Source organism: Ailuropoda melanoleuca, chromosome 19, assembly GCF_002007445.2.
Source record: "Ailuropoda melanoleuca isolate Jingjing chromosome 19, ASM200744v2, whole genome shotgun sequence".
NCBI lineage: Eukaryota > Metazoa > Chordata > Mammalia > Carnivora > Ursidae > Ailuropoda > Ailuropoda melanoleuca.
In genome coordinates, this window is record NC_048236.1 from 757,413 (window position 1) to 776,549 (window position 19,137).

General features: G+C 43.9%; 1 protein-coding gene across 1 annotated transcript in view; it reads right to left on the bottom strand.

The window, feature by feature from the left end:
- Nucleotides 1-1,241: 1,241 nt before the first annotated feature.
- USP49 (ubiquitin specific peptidase 49) overlaps nucleotides 1,242-19,137 on the bottom strand; it is a 55,724-nt gene continuing 37,828 nt past the window's right edge. The window contains 6 exon segments of the mRNA XM_019794415.2: nucleotides 1,242-4,338; nucleotides 5,318-5,523; nucleotides 6,084-6,192; nucleotides 9,512-9,716; nucleotides 11,276-11,928; nucleotides 11,931-12,535. Coding sequence (XP_019649974.2) covers nucleotides 4,148-4,338; nucleotides 5,318-5,523; nucleotides 6,084-6,192; nucleotides 9,512-9,716; nucleotides 11,276-11,928; nucleotides 11,931-12,507 — 1,941 coding nt within the window. The 5' untranslated portion in view covers nucleotides 12,508-12,535 and the 3' untranslated portion in view covers nucleotides 1,242-4,147.

Here is a 19,137-nt window from a genome sequence, read left to right on the forward strand (position 1 = left end):
AACAGCCCTGCAGGGGAGCGGACTGGGTCTCCTCCCCTTCCACAGCAGTAAGCACCGCGGCAGTCGGCAATCGGTGCCTGCCCAGGAAGGGGCTGGGGGGCTGGGACAGGTTCTTCGAGCCTTCTCTGGCATATTACACAGCACACTGGCTGCTTTACAGTCTAAAGGGTCACATACGGGGGACTGTGTTCTACACTGCTTCCTGAAATTGTGTGCAAAAGAACTTCAGAACGAATGAAGGTAATACTTCGGGAGGAACCATTTTTGTTCGACTTCTGCCATAAATTGCCCCGCATTAGGAAAAAACGCCCCTTTCTGAATATTTGTGCTCTTTCAACCAGCTGGAAAAGCAACCCTTCCACTCATAAGATATAACCCGACAGGGGTATAGTGTATGTTTGAGAAGAGGCAGCACTCCCAGCTTACCCGAAAAGGATCGAGTTAATGTTTGGAACATAAAAGGGGTGGTGAGAAAGAACAGGGTACACAGTCTGCCTTAAAAAGCAGCCATTTGATGAAGAGTCAACAAATCCAAAGATTCTGGACATTACAGTAAAATTTCAGAACCTGCTGGTTAAGAATAATGATCTTTCACACACATGAGATGAAATGCTTTTAAAAAGTCTGGTATCAAATGTCCTTTACACTGTACAGACCCATTTGCCACCTGAAATGACAAGGCGGCATCCTTTCCCTTAATCTTTTCAATCCCATGCAAACCATAACTGGGTACAAGGCACCAAATGTTATGAATTGTATAAAATTAGTTCACAAAGCTTTATCAATAAGTAAAACAAACTCCATTTCCCCCTCCCTGCCTCCCCACCCACATCCCACCCCCCACACCCAACCAAGTTTTCATTCTGTACTACTGTCGACCTCTCTCAGGCTTATACGGGGGCCTGGCTAGGAGCCATGCCCCACTGCCAGCCAATCCACTTCATTAGTTCTTGCACTTGGATGAAGCTACAAGCATAGCCTGAGTAGGGAACTCATACAATCATTGACTCTAGAAGCCTGGCCATTAAAAACAAAAATAAACTCTGCTATTGAGTCCATAGGACACATTAACACTTCTACAGTTTCTAATTTTATTCATGACATTTTAAGAGACATCTGGAAATTCTTTTCAGTGTGGCACTGCCCCCCTCAGCCTGAGAGGGGGCTGGATCAAAACTGGCAAGACCTCCGCCCACCATTTAATAAGAGCTTCAGTTCCTGGCTGTTGAGGGCATACCTAATTTTTTTTTTTTTTTTTTTAAACACTAGCATGGATGCTCATCTCAGAGGCAACCACAAGTGTGGGGGTCAAACTAGACTGAGGTAAAAATCCTTTTTGAGGGCCAGGGTGCATTCATCTTGGCTGGCTACAGCAGAAAGTAAACACACCAGCCAACTACAAAGGGTTCCTGGAATGGGACTCTAACTACTCGCCTGGGAGAAGCAGGCCCGTAAGGTTCAGTCAGGAGATCGTGGGTTTGATTTGGCAGCATCTAGTCAACGTCTACCTGGTTCTTACCTTCTTCTCTTTAGAATGTTTCAGTTTAAAGTAAGATGCAACTAAGAAATCCATCTACTTCCAATATGTAAATAAATTAAAGGCAAAGGGACATTTCCCTCACAACAGCCATTGGCTTATGCAGCAGGGAACTCTTTAATAAAAATCTCCATAAATACTAACTTCTCAACAGCGTCTAGGGCTGCTGCCTCTGGTACCTGAGGTGTCTGTGACTGCAGGGGCACCTTCGAGAGTATGCAGCTCAGTGAGGACTCTGGTAGTGGTTTCTAGCCCAGCTCATTTTAAACAATTTTACTAACTTGATAACGGGTGCTCAGCTAAGTTAAACACTTATTTCACAAAGTCCTTAAATCTGCTTAATAATTCTCATAAATATTTGGTATAAAACTATTTTTAAAAATTAAATTTGAAGATCGTTTAATTTTCCATTAAATGTTCATTTTTCTTAAGTGTTTCCCCCGGACAGCCTGAGGGATGGAGCAGATGCTGTTAGTTCTTTTCCATTTGCAAGTTCTCTTTTTCTAGAATAACAAATATAGCATTCGAAGAAAGATGAGGCACAATTTGTATTTTCCTTTTTACTCTCCTTGGGTGTTTTTTTTTTTTTTTTTTTTTTTTTTTTTTTTTTTTNCTGTTTTTGAGTTAATAGGCTTTTCCATTGCCACAAAAAGTCATCACCAATCCTGCCAAGTTAAAAGTGTGGATCTAGAGAGCTTTACGTCAGAGCCTCTGGCAGCGTGGGCAGCTGTGACACTTTAAAACAGCGTCCAGGAGAGGGTGAGCCCGGGCCAAGCTTGTACAAAGAAGCCTGCAGTAGACAATATAAACCAAACAGCATAAAAAATGCCATACGCTATCGCTTCCAAATAAAAGCTAAATATTACAGAAACCTCACAGTGTTGGAAAAAGCAAGTTTAATTTAAAATATAGTCACTCCCCCTTCTTTATCAGGGTGAGCCACTTTCTGTCTGAATTTCCTCCATGTCTCAGTGCTGTCTGACAGGTCCTACGGGAGAGTCCATCTCAGAAGTCAACAGCAAATGCTACAGATCTGCTCTGGAAATGGGGCTCATCAACACCCCTAAGCTACGACCCTCATTCTTACCCTCTCTTTTCCCAACCGCCCACCCTTCCCCAAACTCCCTCCACATCTGCTTCCTTCAAGCGACAACTGTACCTCTACCTGAACTGAACATTAATACGATACGCTCAGTCAGAAGATGAGCATTCGTAGTGACAGGCTGAGGCAGGCTGCAGCAGCCCCCACAGTGAGAGCTCCGGTTTGCGTTCACTTTTACCGGTGAGTCTAACGAAAGGACCGGGAAGGGAATTCAGTGCTGTCTGATGAGGAGGAGGGGGGTTTCCATCTGGGTGATTTCATCCCACTTAGAAACTGACCCAGTATAAAAAGAAACAAGTATTTTACTAGCACTTAAGTAAAGGACAGGACACTTTTTTTTCTCCGAGGGACTAAGTGTAGGTGGGTAAAGAAACAGTAGGGATTATCAAATTTGGGAGAAACAGGCCAGGGCCAGCAGCCATGAACTGTTCGGACATATGGGGGCCGGTTCTTAAGCCCTAGAAAGCAGAAGTTCCCAAACCTTGTGCTGAACAAGAATGTTCTAGCCCTCCAGGTGCAAGAAAGAAGCTGCAGACTAAGACAAGCTGCATGCTGCTCCAAGGTGAGAACAGATGATGGGCATTCAGATAACGCCTGGACCACGAGCTATCCCTGCCTACCCTCAACTGAACTCTGAGACAGCCTCAGACAAGTGACCTAAAGACCAGTTCACACCAAACCATGTGCTTGCCCTACACCTGAACCAGGGATATGCTACAGAACTGGGTAGCCACAGGTGCCCTTAGGCTCAGCATGCAACAAAGAACATGTCGTGGACCAGTTTATTGCTTCCCCATATGAACTGCTCCTTCTTTAGAATGAAGGGATGTTCATGCCAGTCTCCAGAAGACATGGAATGATTAAATGACAGCAGCAGCCAGGGAGGGTAGGACACTTGAAAAACCTCCTGTTTTGCATGGGGAAATTTGCTCTATATCTCATTCCACTCTTCCACTGGAAGAGGAAGTCTGCTAGTTTTCAACCCTTGAGGGTTACTTCCTTTGTGGGGACAAATCCTTATTATTCACCTCCTATCTTGGAACCATTCCCATACAGCAAGCTGCCAGCCCAGGGACCCACCTCACGTGCTCTGTCCAGGGCTGCGCACATCAGGAGGGTTCTTCTGGGGCCACAAGAAGGTCCTGATTAGTGGGGGAATCGTGTAATGGAAAGAAAACACGGCTGCTCTCCTGGCTGCATATGATTAATTTACCCCCTCTTTCCTCCACCCAGATCCTCTCTATTCAGAAGCAACTGATGAAAAGAATCTTCATAGAAGTTACTCCTTTTGATTTGTTTTATCAAAGGAGGGAATTCCTAAATCCATTCAAAAGAAAGTGACTACAGATTTTATGATAGAACATGAGTCACCTAGCACCTTCGGCTGTAGTCCCAGTGAGGCAAACCTAGTACTCTGTTCCTGCCCTAAACCTTATTTCCTTTAAGAGGAAAGATATATGAACATCAATAGTTTAAAAGCCAGCCAGTCCTTGAAAAGTGCCTCCCATTCAGGGGAAGGTCCGTGGTCTGCCCTCACCGTTGTTGCTGGACTGCACCTGAGCTTGGAGTTGGGTTTCTGAAATTCTTGCATTGCCCTGAACTGTTCTTTGAGTGTAAAAAAGGATGTAGGCTTGAGTTTTGCACACTTCCTCGACACTGCATACATTCAGCTTTGAGTCATTGCAGTGGACCCAAAAACCTAGGAAACCAAAGGAAAGAAAGAGAGAAAGTGACTACCCCAGTCGTATTTCCAATTGGCAGGCAAAACCAGGAGATGAAGAAAGGGACAGAGGAGTTCTGAACAGAACCAACCCCTGACTGGTGGTGGTGGTGGGGCACCGGGGGCGGGGAAGGCTGGTAAATGAAACGAACAGACTTCCCTGCGACCACTAGCTTCAACTCCACCCAAGCCCACCGTGGTACTATTAAAATATCGACTGACTGTAATTTTTGTCCTCATTTTATTCAGGCTTTTTCATTGCCCACTAGGGCCTTCTACAAAGGTAGCCTGAAGATTGGGGGATAAGCGATGGGAAGAGGAGGAGCAGAGGTGAAATGTCCATGGAGGAGTGATAAAAGAGAATTTAGAAGGAATAAAAAGTTACTTCACCCCAGCCACCGTATGGGCCGAGGGGTTCATTACAAAAAACACAGCCGCAGCCCACCCACCTCAGTGCACAATAGCAGAGACGCTGTGCTCTGGGGGGACAAGGACCGAAAGCTCCTTGGGCGGGGCCCCTGTACCCCCCATACCTCCTACGGTAAGGACGTAGGAAGTGCTCAGGAAATGTCTTCGGCTTCACTATGAGCTGGGGCTGGTGAGAGTCATACAGTATCTCCATGAGGTTACGTAAGTCATAGCGTTTCTACATGACCACGAAGGAAATGGAGATCTGCAGAAGTATGAATAATGAGAAACCTCTAAAATTAATTGAGTATTATGTGCTAGGAACCATGCTAAGTACTTTTATATCTGTTGGTTCCTGTCAATTCTTAGGACAATCTTAGGTTGTCACTCGGTGATATATCTAAAATTTGAAACCAACTTTCATAATCCTTTCCACTAGATTTTCATGTATGTAATATCCCCCTATAGATGAAATAAAAGGAAAGCGATGGAATGTGGACACATCAACCCTCTTCCGTGTCTCCCACCCCACAGAGTCAAGCGCACGCACCTCCCTCTGTGTTGTAGCAATAGGCTGTGTAGTGTCCTGAGCCAAACCCTTTCCCGTGATGCATGACCACTGCGGAGAGATCATAGGCAAAGGTCTCTTTGTCAAGAGAGGAGAGCATGTCCCTGCAGCAGTAAGGTTCCATGGTTAATACCTGGTCAAAGACGACATGGACCCCAATCTTCTCTCGATGATTACGGCCAGACCACCTAAAACATGGATATAAAGTTCTTACTAGTAAAAAATGGCATATGTTATCCTAGGTAGATGACGGTAAAACAGGGAACTGAGAAAACATAACCTTCCAGACGTGGCTTTTGCATCAATAAAACAGTGATCAATGTCCACATATATTTCCTGTGAATGTTCCATGCTGTACTCTGAAACCAGAAGTCCCTAAAACAAGCAGTTCAGGCAATAATCTTTTTACAGTTTACTGCCTGCCCTTCTTTTCACAGGTTATGTCCTACTTGGTTCTGAAGATGACTCTTTATAAGCCCGAGTGAGGCTAGAGAATCTCCAAGCACAGACACAGCACAGGCTAGCTGATGAGACAGGGCCCTGCGAGCTGAAGCCCTGTCCTGGGCACCCGCCCCTCATTAACATGCCTTACTAGGCAGGAAGCATTTAATCGCCATGGAAAGTGCAAGACCTCTAGGGAATAGGCTTCCCCTCCCAACACCAAAGAAGACATCTGCCCTCACCAAACCCTTTGAGGCAGCTATCCCCACAGCTCACAGCCACCTGGAAGGCCCCAGAGCAAGCTCACCTGAATCTTTTAAGGTGCAGCCGGAGGACCTGAGGTAGTCTGTAGATCATTAACTGCTTTCTAGCTTCACTCAGAACAAGGGGTTTGGGATTGGATTTTCGTCGTTTGCCTATATGGTTTGGGAAGGTACAAGACATAGATTGTGAGGAGTCTCGTTCTTTCCTGGCTATGGCAGAGACAATGACAGGCCACACAATATGCTTTCTCCTTATTTCTCAGTACTGGGACCTCAGTTTCATCTGGGGCAGCGCTGTGACCCTCTGGGGCCCTCTGTGACCCTGGGAAATGTGACGGCATTTCCCAGCCCCACGTGCCCGCCTGGTGTGGCCATGGCAGTTCTGCCAGACTCGGAAGGGATAACTGGGTGGTGGCAGTCTTAGGATGACTGCCAAGTGCTCCTCTTCGACCACGAGGTAACCCTGGGGATGGAAACCTTGAACTAGTCAAGTTGAAAGGTGGAAAGAGCTTGGGTCCCCAGTGACCCTGTAGTTACTATGCTAGTCCCTGACTGTCCTTCAGAATTCTTTTATAGAATAGAAAAAAAAAATTTATCTCATTTTAAAGTCATTATTATTTGAGTTAACTGAAAAACCACCAAACCTAATCCTGATATATCCACTTCCAAATTTTTGCATCAGCTACCTCCAAAACTGGTATGGGTTTCCAGTGGTATATTCCTAATATGATGGATTTATTAATGGAATATCCTGGAAGGTCACTGCAACAACATGCATCAGGGTTCTATGCCTTTACATATGCACTTATCACTTAAACTATGACGCACCAGAATGAAACTGAAAAAGTTTTTGTTTTCATCAGCTAGACTAATTCTATTTCCTGCTCACAGCTAGCTGTATGCTGTTCAAAACTCTCAACCTCAGTTTCCTTTCCTGTAAAACGGGGAATAATGCATATATTTCAGGCTTAGGAAAAAAATTCAGAGGGCACAGGATTACCAAAAGACAGAATATTTAAATAGATTCTTTCTTCAGCATGGATTGTGACATACAAATATTTAGAAAAGAAACTGCTGGTTTTATAGTTTTATGCTGTATCTAGTTTTTGAAACATGTTTCTTGGATAAAAGCACACGGCTGGACATGGAGGACAAGCTGGACAGACTGGCCAAATTCATCCAGTCCAAAGCAGAACCAGTGCTCAGACTCTCATTTTGTTTCTAAAGCTACTGAACTGTGAGGGGAATGCATTTCTAAATTACATCACAAACAATGGAAATAAAGTTCTCTTAATTTCCATCAGAAGCCTTCTCTATACCCATTTACTGACGACTGCTCGGTTATTATATTAATTAGACCAGTGAATGGATGGGAATATAAAACTGGTGGTCCATGTGGTGCCTGCTAATTGTCTGTGAGGTGGCATGGTTTCAGTGTCTGAAGAGCCTGACATCTAAGTCCTGTCTATAACACTCATGAAAGGCAGCAAATCACAGCCAGATGATGCTTCACGGGGCTCCCTGGGACAACAGGATGTGTAGCTGCTGGTTCTCATAAAGGACTGCAGCAGAATGAGTGTGCCAGAGAACCTTTCAGCAGGGCTGGTGGTCATGATATGTGGGGGCATGAACAGAAAGAGAATTCAAAGAAGGGCCTGGCCTTGTTTTACATTCTAATTCACCAGCAGATTTTCGAAAATTATTGCAGCACTGCCTGGGAATGCTGGCAGTGACTGCCACTCTCAGTAGGGGGAGTATGTGAGCTAAGATGAAGGCAATATAGACTCAGGCTTTGTTTCCCTAAAATGAAATTCACAAAGAAAAAGAAATTACTGATTCCACTGGGATTGATCAGGTCCGGTGACGAAGCTGGCCACATGGAGAGATAGAAGACTGATGCTTTTGAAACTTCACAAGTAACAACAATGCATCTTGTACCTTTTGCCATAGCTTTCCTTCCCTGCTACTATTTGAACTTGCCTAGAGAAATCCTGATAAATTAGCACATCTGACAACTAGAAAAACAATCCTTTCTTGCAAAAATAAATAAAAGTATCTCCTCCCTAATCTGCCTGCCCGAGAATAATGGAGTTAAAGCTGTTAACATCCTTCTGTTCCTCACAAGTAAAAAGCTTTAGGAATCACTACCTTAAAAAAACCCAAACAGATCCTGCTCTAATAAGATAATTTAAGTCACTACCTTTATATATCTCGATAAGGAACAGGGCAAGTGACACTACAGTTAGACAAGTACAGCATTTCAAATTCTGTTTAAACATGGCAGAATAATATATCGAGCATGATTTTTGATTTTTGTCCTGACTCTTCAGGGACAATAGGTTTCCCACAGTTCACTATTTTAAAAGACCATATGAAAATATTTTAATAGGGGTCATCATAAGCTTGTCGTTCTCAAAACTTGCAGTCCAAATTATTTTATGGCTGCAAATTGATTTCAAGATATCTACATAATCCATTAATTTTAGTTTCCAAATCTTGATATGCCAAAAAACCCAAACATGAGCTTCCAAGTATTTGCCCTACATCTGCTCTGTATGTGCCGGGTTAGCAAAAGCACCAAGTGTTAGTGTGGTAAGACGGAAGGAGCTCTGCATAAGGTGCCTACATAACCATATGGAAAGAGTTCCACTTTAAAATGACAGCCATGGGGCGCCTGGGTGGCTCAGTCGTTAAGCGTCTGCCTTCGGCTCAGGGCGTGATCCCGGTGTTCTGGGATCGAGCCCCACATAGGGCTCCTCCGCTGGGAGCCTGCTTCTTCCTCTCCCACTCCCCCTGCTTGTGTTCCCTCTCTCACTGGTTGTCTCTCTCTCTGTCAAATAAATAAATAAAATCTTTAAAAAAAAAAATAAAATAAAATGACAGCCATGACAGAGAAATACTGTCTTATGACCTTCCCCAGATGCATGGCATGTGAAGAAACAAATGCAGAAAGTAACCCTGAAGCTGATGCACTTATGGCTTGCGTCCTGGTCTCATGGCAATCTACAGCATCGATTCTGACAGACTTGCAATCTGCAAATTGAGTACAAGGCACGTGTTTCCGATACCGTAACCCTCAAACAAGCTATGCCACCTGACTTTAGATGAAATCAGAACTGTCAGATCTATATTCATGAATTTAAGCAGGACCCCTGTAGCACTACGAAGCTAAGCACTCACATTCTTAGAGTCCCTATTTCGGGATCCACACTTTCAAATGCCTCCCAAGGTAACAGCTAAAGTCCATCACAGCAGGAGTCAAAGGAAGCCCAACTCTTAGGTTTGGTTTTGTTTTTTAATGTATGATGTCCACATGCTTGTTTTCAGGAAAATGGGAAAATCTTTAAAAGATCCTTTAGAACCACTCAGTATTACCAGTGTTACTTTTGACAGAGGGGCAAAAACAGCACCTTACACTGATATTCCAGATGCACGTTCCCCGCCCCCTCCGCTGCTACCCCCCAGCACTCACTGTTACACTGGTCACAAGCGTAGATTCTCCCTTCCAGGGCCTCTGTCTCTGTGAACTTGGCCAGCATCTCAGTGAGCAGGCACTCTGTCTGATTCAAAGGGACAAACCCCTTTTCTATGCAGTGATACCGTTCAGGGAATTCCAGGGACAGATCCCAAAAGGGCTCAATGGTATTGGATTTGTAATTGCATGATACACATGTGACCTAGGATGAAAAGATTGGTTTACAGGTTATATAACCTCCACGCTTCCCACATACATTTTTGCTCGATTTATATAAAACACATAACTTACCAAAACTACGTATATAGTTTTCAAAGGTTTTTAAATAATAATATTAAAATAATAAATGTAACCTTAAAAGCATTAGAGCACATTACTGTCGGTATACATTTCTAACTATGATGCTAGCTGGAACTGGAAAACCACACAGCACAGAGATTATCACCTATCCCTTTCTCTGTTCTCTCCCAAAGCATGCTCTACCATTCAGTGCTGTGGCAGCACAGGCTGGGTTATCATGGGACCATTCTCAGATCAATCTGAGATAGAGAACTGGCAGATTCCTGTCTGCTTCTCTCATCGGTACTCTTTCCTCATCCAAACTTTGCTGCTTCTACCCACTCCAACTTGCCTCGCTTTCTTGTCCTTGTTTCTGGCAGTATCCCTACACAGATCCCTGTATTCAAAGAGCGTCAAACTACCTTATGATCAGACCTCCTCTCCCTCTATAACCTTCCCAGATGCACGGTTCTTCCTGTGGACCCACAGCAGGCAGAGGAAGTGCCCATAAGCACTCCCCCTTTACATGCTAAAAAACAAAAGCCTAAATAAACCTCTTCCCAACCCATTCATTGTTCTTTTAAAACCCTAAATACTGGGGCGCCTGGGTGGCACAGCGGTTAAGCAGCTGCCTTCGGCTCAGGGCATGATCCCGGCATTATGGGTTCGAGCCCCACATCAGGCTCCTCTGCTATGAGCCTGCTTCTTCCTCTCCCACTCCCCCTGCTTGTGTACCCTCTAGAGCTCGCTGGCTGTCTCTATCTCTGTCGAATAAATAAATAAAATCTTTAAAAAAAAAACAAAAAAAAACCCCTAAATACTGAGACACAAACCTCAGTAACATAATGTAGAGGTTTTACCTGAATTCATTATGTTGCCCATCTTTTTAACTCTAAAAATTCTTTCTGCACATTCTCATAAAATCTTATCTATGAGTCTTTGCTTATGTCCCTACATGGCCTACGATCCAGAAAAATGGGAGGTAATGGGGAACAGGAGGGGGGCTTGCCATCTCCCTTCCTTGTATGTAAAGAATGTTCTGGAAGGAAGGCTCTTTCAAACTACTGTGAAACCAGGGTTATAGGCAAACTGTTCAATTTCCCCAAACTGATGAGGATGGCACACCAACAAAAGGTTCTTAATTATAACAATGAGAATATTATATTACCTATATAGTCATTAAAGGTTAAAGATAGTCACTAAAAATTCAACTAAAAATCTGCCCAGATAGAGGAGGCAAGTTCACCAACAAGGCCATTACAACGTACAGCACAACGAAAGGTACAATGGCCACCCTCCGTTAGGCGTCATTACAGCAAATGTCGGCTCTCCTAGTCTGTCCAGTGACCTGGCGGAGGCACTCACGGAAGCCCACAATCTANCCAGTGACCTGGCGGAGGCACTCACGGAAGCCCACAATCTAACCAGCAAGCCTCCCTGCAACGTGATGGGCAGAGTCGGGGGCAGGGTGGGCCAACCTACCTGACTGAGTAGCTGCCCGTGGAATATGGTGTTCACCACTTTTAAGACCTGTTTGGTGAGCTTCCTCTGGGAGAAAGGGATGAGGATCCGGCGTGCGGTGCCCTCGGACTCGAGCTCTTGCTGCACCTTGTGCAACAGCTCGCAGAGGAATTCCTGCGCATCCTGCTGGTCATAGCCGCGGAAGGCGGGAATCAGGCTCCACACGGAGTGAAGCATGGCGAAGGGCGACACCAGGGCCCACTTCCCGGACCACATGACTCGGAAGAGGGTGTGAAGTTCGTGACACAGGGAAATGTGCTTCGAGCTCGGCTCCTTGTTCTGGATGAGTTCTAGGCTCCTGCTGATGGAGGCCCCGCCGTTGAAGCAGAGGCCCTCCCTCTCGCACGCCTCGGCCCCATCGCTCCTGGCCGACAGCTCGGTGGCAGAGCTGCCTGCCGGCCTGCCCGAGAGCGGAGCCTTCCCGTTGGGGGCCTTGGGAAACAGCTGTTGGGTCTGGGAAGGGTCGAGGTTCAGAAAACATTCGCGGAACTTCTGGAGGTGGCTGAGCACCTGCAGGATGGAGTTCATGTAGCAGGTGTTGCCCAGGTTGCGCAGGCCCGTGACGCCCGGCGCCATGGCGGGCGCGCGGCGCGGCGGCGGGCGGCCCCCGACGNCTTCACCTCGCGCCGCCGCTGCCGCGCCTCCTCCTTCTTGCGCTCCAGCGCCTCCTCCTGCCGCCGCTGCTCCAGCTTCGCCTGGCCGCGGGAGCTCTTCTCGAACCAGAGCCGCAGCGTCTTGGCCAGCAGGCGCTGGCGCCGGTACCACAGAGCCGTGAGCATCTGCGGCTGTCCCTGAGGAGCGCGCTGCGGCGGGACGGCGTCCTCGCCCGAGGCCATGGATCGCAGCGTCCGCCCGCGCCGCAGCGGCGGGTCTTGCTTCTGGCCCCTGACCGCCAGGAGGGAGCTTCTGAGCAGCTTCAGGTCCCCCTCCGGGTTATCGTTGAGCACGTAGTCCTTGCACAGGTAACAGAACACGTACAGATCCCGGACCTCCATGGCTAGCGGGTGCCCCGTCTCCTCAAAGTGTTTCAGGGCGTGATCCTCGATGTAGCGGCCGCAGGCCACGTGGGAGCACTTGAGACAAGCCCACACGGACTCGGTGGTGGCGCACTCCCTGCAGCACCACTTCTGCGGGTTCAGGATGGAGTGGTCCTGGGCGAGCCGCAACCGCCCGACATGTTTGCATCTATCCATGTCTTATAGAAGGCTCCACACTTTCAACCTGGCACGACAGAGCCCCCAGAAAGAGAGAGAGAGAGCTTTCAGCCAAAATATTTTCCTAGAAAAAGGCTTGCAACTGGCATTTTCAATTCAATGCTCATTACTTTTCAATTCAAAATTGGTCCCTTTGGAAGGAAGTTAAAAAAAAAAAATTAATACTAGGGGGAGGGCTTAGCACCAAGTTGAATCTTTACATTTTCTAAGCCTGTGATAGTTCTTGAATATCAGCTAATTTTTAGGTGAGGCTGATCTGTCTTCCTGAGGAAATGGCATTACCCTGAGTTCCACCAGGGGAAAGAAACTTGCATTCTGAACCAACAGATGATGTCCTGGAAGTGAAAGCCTCTGTATCTTGTACTGTTCAAGATCCTAGTTGTATGCACAAAGGGACAGAGGGGAGGAGAGACATGTTTCATATACCAGTGAGAGATGAAGACCCTCAAAAAGGCAGTCGGTTTCAATGTATTTCAAAGCAGAGGTAACAGGATAAGGTAAGAAAGACAAAGTCCTCTATAGTACAAAGTATCGTTTTTATTTTCTTGAGTCCAAAGAACCTCTCTAAGGAGGTAGTGTGTGAGCCTCAATCTAAATAACTTTTCAGTAGGTTCTATGCCCAATATGCTGTTCAAACAAGCCCTAGATCAGGAGTCACGTGTTCTATAAACTGAACCAGCTAAGCACCCCAATCTTAATAACATTTTATAGGTCTACTATGGTCTGAATGTTTGTGTACCCCCTTTCACATGCTAAAATATCAATACCTCCCACCTCGCCAAGGTAATGGTAGTAGGAGGTGGGGCCTTTGGGAGATGATTAGGCCCTGAGTGGGTTGACCCTCAAGGGATGAGCCTTCACTAATGGGATTTTTAGTGCCCTTATAAAACAGTTCCATCACCCTTCACCCATGTGAGGACATAGCGAAAAACCAGCATTATGGTCACAAACCAGGAAGTCCTTACCAGACTGGTGCCATGATCTTGGACTTCCCAGCCTCCAAACTGTAAGAAATGTTTGCTGTACATAAGCCACTCAGTCTATGGTATTTTTATTATAGCAACCCTGAGATACTAAGACAATGTGAAAAGAACATGTACGTCTTGTAGAAAGGGTGGGGAAATGTTTACTTTCTTTACTGAAAGTGTAGGTAAGTACAGAATTAGATCTGACTCTTAGGACAAGTGGTGGAGTGGCTACGGTTTTACCAAACTACCAAGCAAAAAGGAAAAAAAAAGCAAATCTTCCTGATGATATATGTGAAAATGCTTTTTTAAAAAGTAAGAACATATTGAGTTTTTTTTTTCTTTCTGTCTTCCTAACATTGCTTCTTCAATATTGTTCCTCAGAGAAGCCTAATGGGCAATTTCTTCAAGAAGAGGCTAGACAATTATTTTAAAAGAAAACTTTGTATTCTTTGGAACCTTGACAGTTTTTTTTTTTTCTTTCCCAGGACCAGTATTTGAAATTCCTAAGGTAGTTCCTCTTATAAAACGAACTTCCTTCACCCCCATTTCTTCTCCACTTTCATTTCTGTGAGCAAATGAAGTTCCATGATTATGGAGTCACCCAGAGAAATTTTAAATCCAGTACACTCTGAGTAGTCCCTTTAGTTGGTTTCCAGATGCCCTTTTTGGCCTGGTCCTATTGCCAAAACCCACAACTATACCATGGGACCAAATTAGAGATCCTTCCCATTTTTTATTGCCCATTTTAGATTGGCAAAGGCCAAGTCCCTAGATAAGAAGCTCTTAAGATCATACAAAGGAAAGCAACCTAGATTATTTTCAATCAGATTGGATCATGCTTTTCCATTGAGTTCTTTCAGGATTTAGTTCCTCCTACATTATTTTTCAAATTATTAATTTGTTACTAAGTGCCCTTTAAGTCAGGTCTCTGGATATATTTATCCATTTCCTAACTAGATATGATCTTCACAGAGAAGACCATGTGTTATATTTCTTTTTTTACTCCTTTATAATTTTGTGGGTGTTCAAATCTTAGTGGTCAAAGGTGTTCTGTCAGAATTACCTTCCCACACAGTCCAGAATGGTAATGAAATAAACATTTCTGTTTACTTTTTATAGAACATAGCCAAATTAAAACACACATACATTAAAAGATGAGATGGTAAATAAATGAATTTTCTTTTTGTTACTTATTACCAATCAGGAGCTCAAGTTGGGTACACATGATGCTTACAACCAATTACTGGGGACACAAATGAAAGTCAGTAATGGAAGAATGAAGGGTGGGGAATCAAGAGACTGGCAATTCCCAAGTTTCTCGCTTACTTTGTATTTTTAAAGATGTAGTTCCTGAGCCACTTAGCAGCATCAGAATTCCCTAGGATACAATATTATATCTATGTACAGATTTCTGGTCATAGCTCCAAACCTGATGAATGAGAGTCTGGGGAGGAGTCTCAAAGCTCCATTTTAAATAACCCCTACAGATGACTCACTTGTACATTAAAACCTTAGAACCACTGCACTAATCTAGTAAGTTATTAGGGATGAAGATATCTTCACTGAAACTAAAGAAAGCATTTTCTTCCTCAAAATCTTCCACTTTGACTAATATTGTCCAATAGAACTTTCTGCAATGATGGAAATATAATTTATCTGTGTTGCCTAATACCATATTAACTAGCCTTGTGTGCCTATTGAGTACCTGAAATGTGGCTAGTGAGACTGAGGGACTGACTTTTTAATTTTATTTAATTCTAATTAATTTAAATTTAAATAGTGGCTCTGTGTGGCTAGTGGCTGCAATACTGGATAGCACAGACTTAAAAACACCAGGACATATGATCTTCAGCTCATTTGGCTTTTCTTTTTGTTTTCTTTCCTTTGGAAGAGTCAGTACTCGCTAAATCATACCTGAATAGCCTCTTATGACTCAAAACCTGGGAAATCCCCATTTTAGCCAACAGGAGCCTTGATGTGTCTTCAGGAATTTAATTGCTACTGAGATCACATGAAACACATCACGGCTTCAAATCCTATAAACAGAATATCTCTGTGAACAGGAATACAGCAACACAACACCTAGAACACTGACGCCTTGCAAAATCAATTCCTGTGCTAGAAAAAAATATGCTGGAACAACCAAAAGCCAAAATAGAAAAACACTAAAAAATCATTCCACACCCTCTCCATGGAGAGCTGTCAAACGGAAAGGGCACTCTGGAAATTCTTTCTTCCGATTTCATTTTCTGATCTATAAATCTGCTGATCACGCACATCCCTTCCTGCACAGTATTTTTCCCATTACAAATCTGTCGTGGTGACTCACTAACCTGCCATATGGCAGAGTAAATCCATTCAGGAAAACACGGGGCTACTCTGCACCTCAGCACAGTGATTTAAGCTAGGCAGACTAGCTTCTCTAGAGAAAAAACATATCTGGATAGTGAAATGGAAACCACCCAAAAGTGACACAAAAGAAAAAAGCCCTTTAACCAACATACAAGATAAAGAATAAAGAGAACACAATCCAGGTATACTTATTTCGAGAAAGACAATGTGTTTAACTTACCTCTCATACATACTCTAACCACTTTATTTAAAAACAAAGCCTAACACCCACAGGCATAAAGAATTCTATTTTACATTTTTCTGACATGTACAACTTTTCCTTCATAGTTCCCAAAGCTCATAATAGTCCTAACATTTCCACTTAAAACAGACATCACCCAGTGTGACAGGTACCCAATATCCAAGAGATAAATGTGCAGTGTAACCGGCAAAGAACAAGATGTGCCTTAGTTCTCCATCATCAAGCAGATCAGCAACTTTCAATGACTGTCCTGTACACCCTGGATTGATCTGCATATGGGGTAAACTTGATAAAATATTAGCTTTTGCTTCTTTAATTATCATAATTTTATTTTAAAACTATGAGTCAACTGGAGCTAAAAGACATAATCACTATTTAAAAGCATTCTACTATAGTTAGTATGACTAAATATGAAATTAAAAGGTAATGAAATCTTCAATTCATGCCTTTTGTTCTGCTAAGAAACTTCTAGACTTATCCCATTATTTTTTTAAAAGTCTCTGTATGATATGACTGAATATTACAATCATCTTTCAGAAATCTGTAGTTTAAAAATATGATTGTCTTTTAATTGGACGAGTCCAATTGTTCTCATGTAGCAAATTTCTTAGCTGATCCTAAATGTGTAACTGCATCATCAGAATAAAACTTCTGGGGTAGAAATCAACAAAAACTAAATAGGAAAAAAATAATCTCCTTTGGGGAGATTTCCATTTCTTTTCTCTCTCTCATCATATTGATTTCTTTTTCGTTCTTAACTGAGGACAGTGGAATAATCCTGCCTGGTCTTGGTGAGACCAAGTGGCATAAATTCCAGCTTCAGAGAGAGTAGACACTATGGTAACATGCTGACAGCCTTCATTTACATAAAAGAATACTAATTACGTGGTATCATCCACATCTGCGATTCTGCTCACTGCCATATGCGACAGCGCAGGGTATTTTAACCCTTCAACTTACTAAATGTACCCTAAATTGCATGTACCACAAAACTCACAAAGACTCCTTGAAAAGGCACAGTGAATACATTTTTATAAATATTAAAAATGTATTTTGTTTTCAGCTAACATTTTGTTTCTGAGAGATATGGGAAAATATAATTTAATACCAATATACAATTAAGGAAAAGATGAAAGATACAGTTAATAACCCAAAAGGGAAGAATGCTACATCCTAGAGTATTATGCAAGGCTCTAAAAGGCTGTATTATAAATACAATGGAACTAGCCTTTTGAATTCTTAGATGATGGTTAAAATAAAAACAAGACAGAAACAATAAATACAAAATAAGAAAAAAAGTCACAGCAGAGCCTGAAAGGGATGAGGTTAGTGAAAGAAAGTGTTCAGAAGAGGCCCTCTGCTAAGGCAGTGTATGTGTGGGGATGTGGCTAAGTGGGTAGTGTCCCCACACACTGCCGCTCCCCTTTCCCCCTCTCCCATTCTTCTTGAATGTGGGGGTGGCCAGGGGGCAGGTGGGGTGGAGGAGAAGGGTAACTTATAGGTCAGAGCATGGCTCAGGGACTCCCAGGGAGGCAGAACTCTCCCAGAGGGTGTCAGAGGCTGGGACTGAATGTGTTCTTTAGCTCTCTAAGCCGAGAGCTGGGACGGATGGCCGGTGAAGCAGCAGCAGCTCTTGGCCACAGGTAATGGAATGCTGCTACGCTGGGGGTGCCTGAGCCTCGTGAGCTGTGTCACTGCTCACCTGGCCTCGGCCATCAAGGAGTGGCGTTCAGGAACGAGTGTCTCATCTCCGGTGACAGCAGATTGAAGGTTATGCCCATCTGATAATGTCTCTCACATTTGCATTAGGACCTACCTTCTTGGATTAGAAAGGAGTAGGGTTCATCTAGGGAGCTCTGGCCCGGGCCCACAGCCCTGCTTGGCCCAGGGAAGGGGCCGTGCCTGTGACCCAGCAGGGAAATGACAAGGACAGCACAACCATCAAGGAACAAATGCTCTGCTCTGTACCAAACACCAACTTCTCTGACCACAGTAAGAGCCAGAACTGGATGTATCTTACCCTCTGCTCTCTTTTGTTCCCCTTTCTCTCCAGCTATACACATGCCCAAGTCGCTCCTGTCTAGACAGAGAAAGAGAGACATACAGACAAACGTCTGCCCTGCCTCCAGACAATCACTGACACTGTTGTTGGGCTCTTCCCCCTTCTGCCCATTTCATTTCTGGCAAGATAATGTGCAGCGGCATCTTACAGTTCACTCCTTAACACATTCATTTCATGGAAACTATTTTCGCAAAGGTCACTGGCAATTTCCTTATAGCTAAGTTCATTAGCCTGAATTTTAGGCTACTGTTCTCTGGTTTTCTTCCTATGTCTGAAAATCACACCTTCTCTGTTTTCGTGTCTCTCTCTTCCTTAAAATTGTACACTTTCCTCAAGATTCTGCCTTCAGCTCTCTTCTCAGTGTTTTCATCTATTCCTAGAATGCTCAGTATCATTTCTATAATGTATTTTAATTTTCACAAATACTTTTTAATACTTTATTTGAAACAGTTTACATACCATAAAATTCACTCATTTAAAACATAGAACTTGGGGCGCCTGGGTGGCTTGTCAGTTAAGCATCTGACTCTTGGTTTGGGCTCAGGTCATGGTCTCCGGTAGTGAGACTGAGCCCCAGCGTCGGGCTCCGCACTTGGCAGGGAGTCTGCTTCTCTCCCTCTCCCTCCCACCCTTCTCACATGTACATGCTCGCTCTCTCTCCCTCTCTCTCAAATTAAATAAATAAAATCTTAAAAAAAAAACTCAACAATTTTTGGTATATTCAGAGTCCCACAAGTACTTTTGAATATAAAATCTTTCCATTTCATTGCAGAGTCTCCATCTCAGGTTGAATTTTCACATTCTGATACCTGCATTATGTATACTACTATTAATAGTGTTTGCAAAATGAAGCTACTGAACAGGTTTTGTGCTTTTTGTTTGGTAGCCGTGACAATCATGGACTGAGATATATACAATTTCATCCAGGTCTCCAGGTGCTTAAGATGGAAAAGATGAGTGATGGGGGTTAGAGAGATGCCATCTGT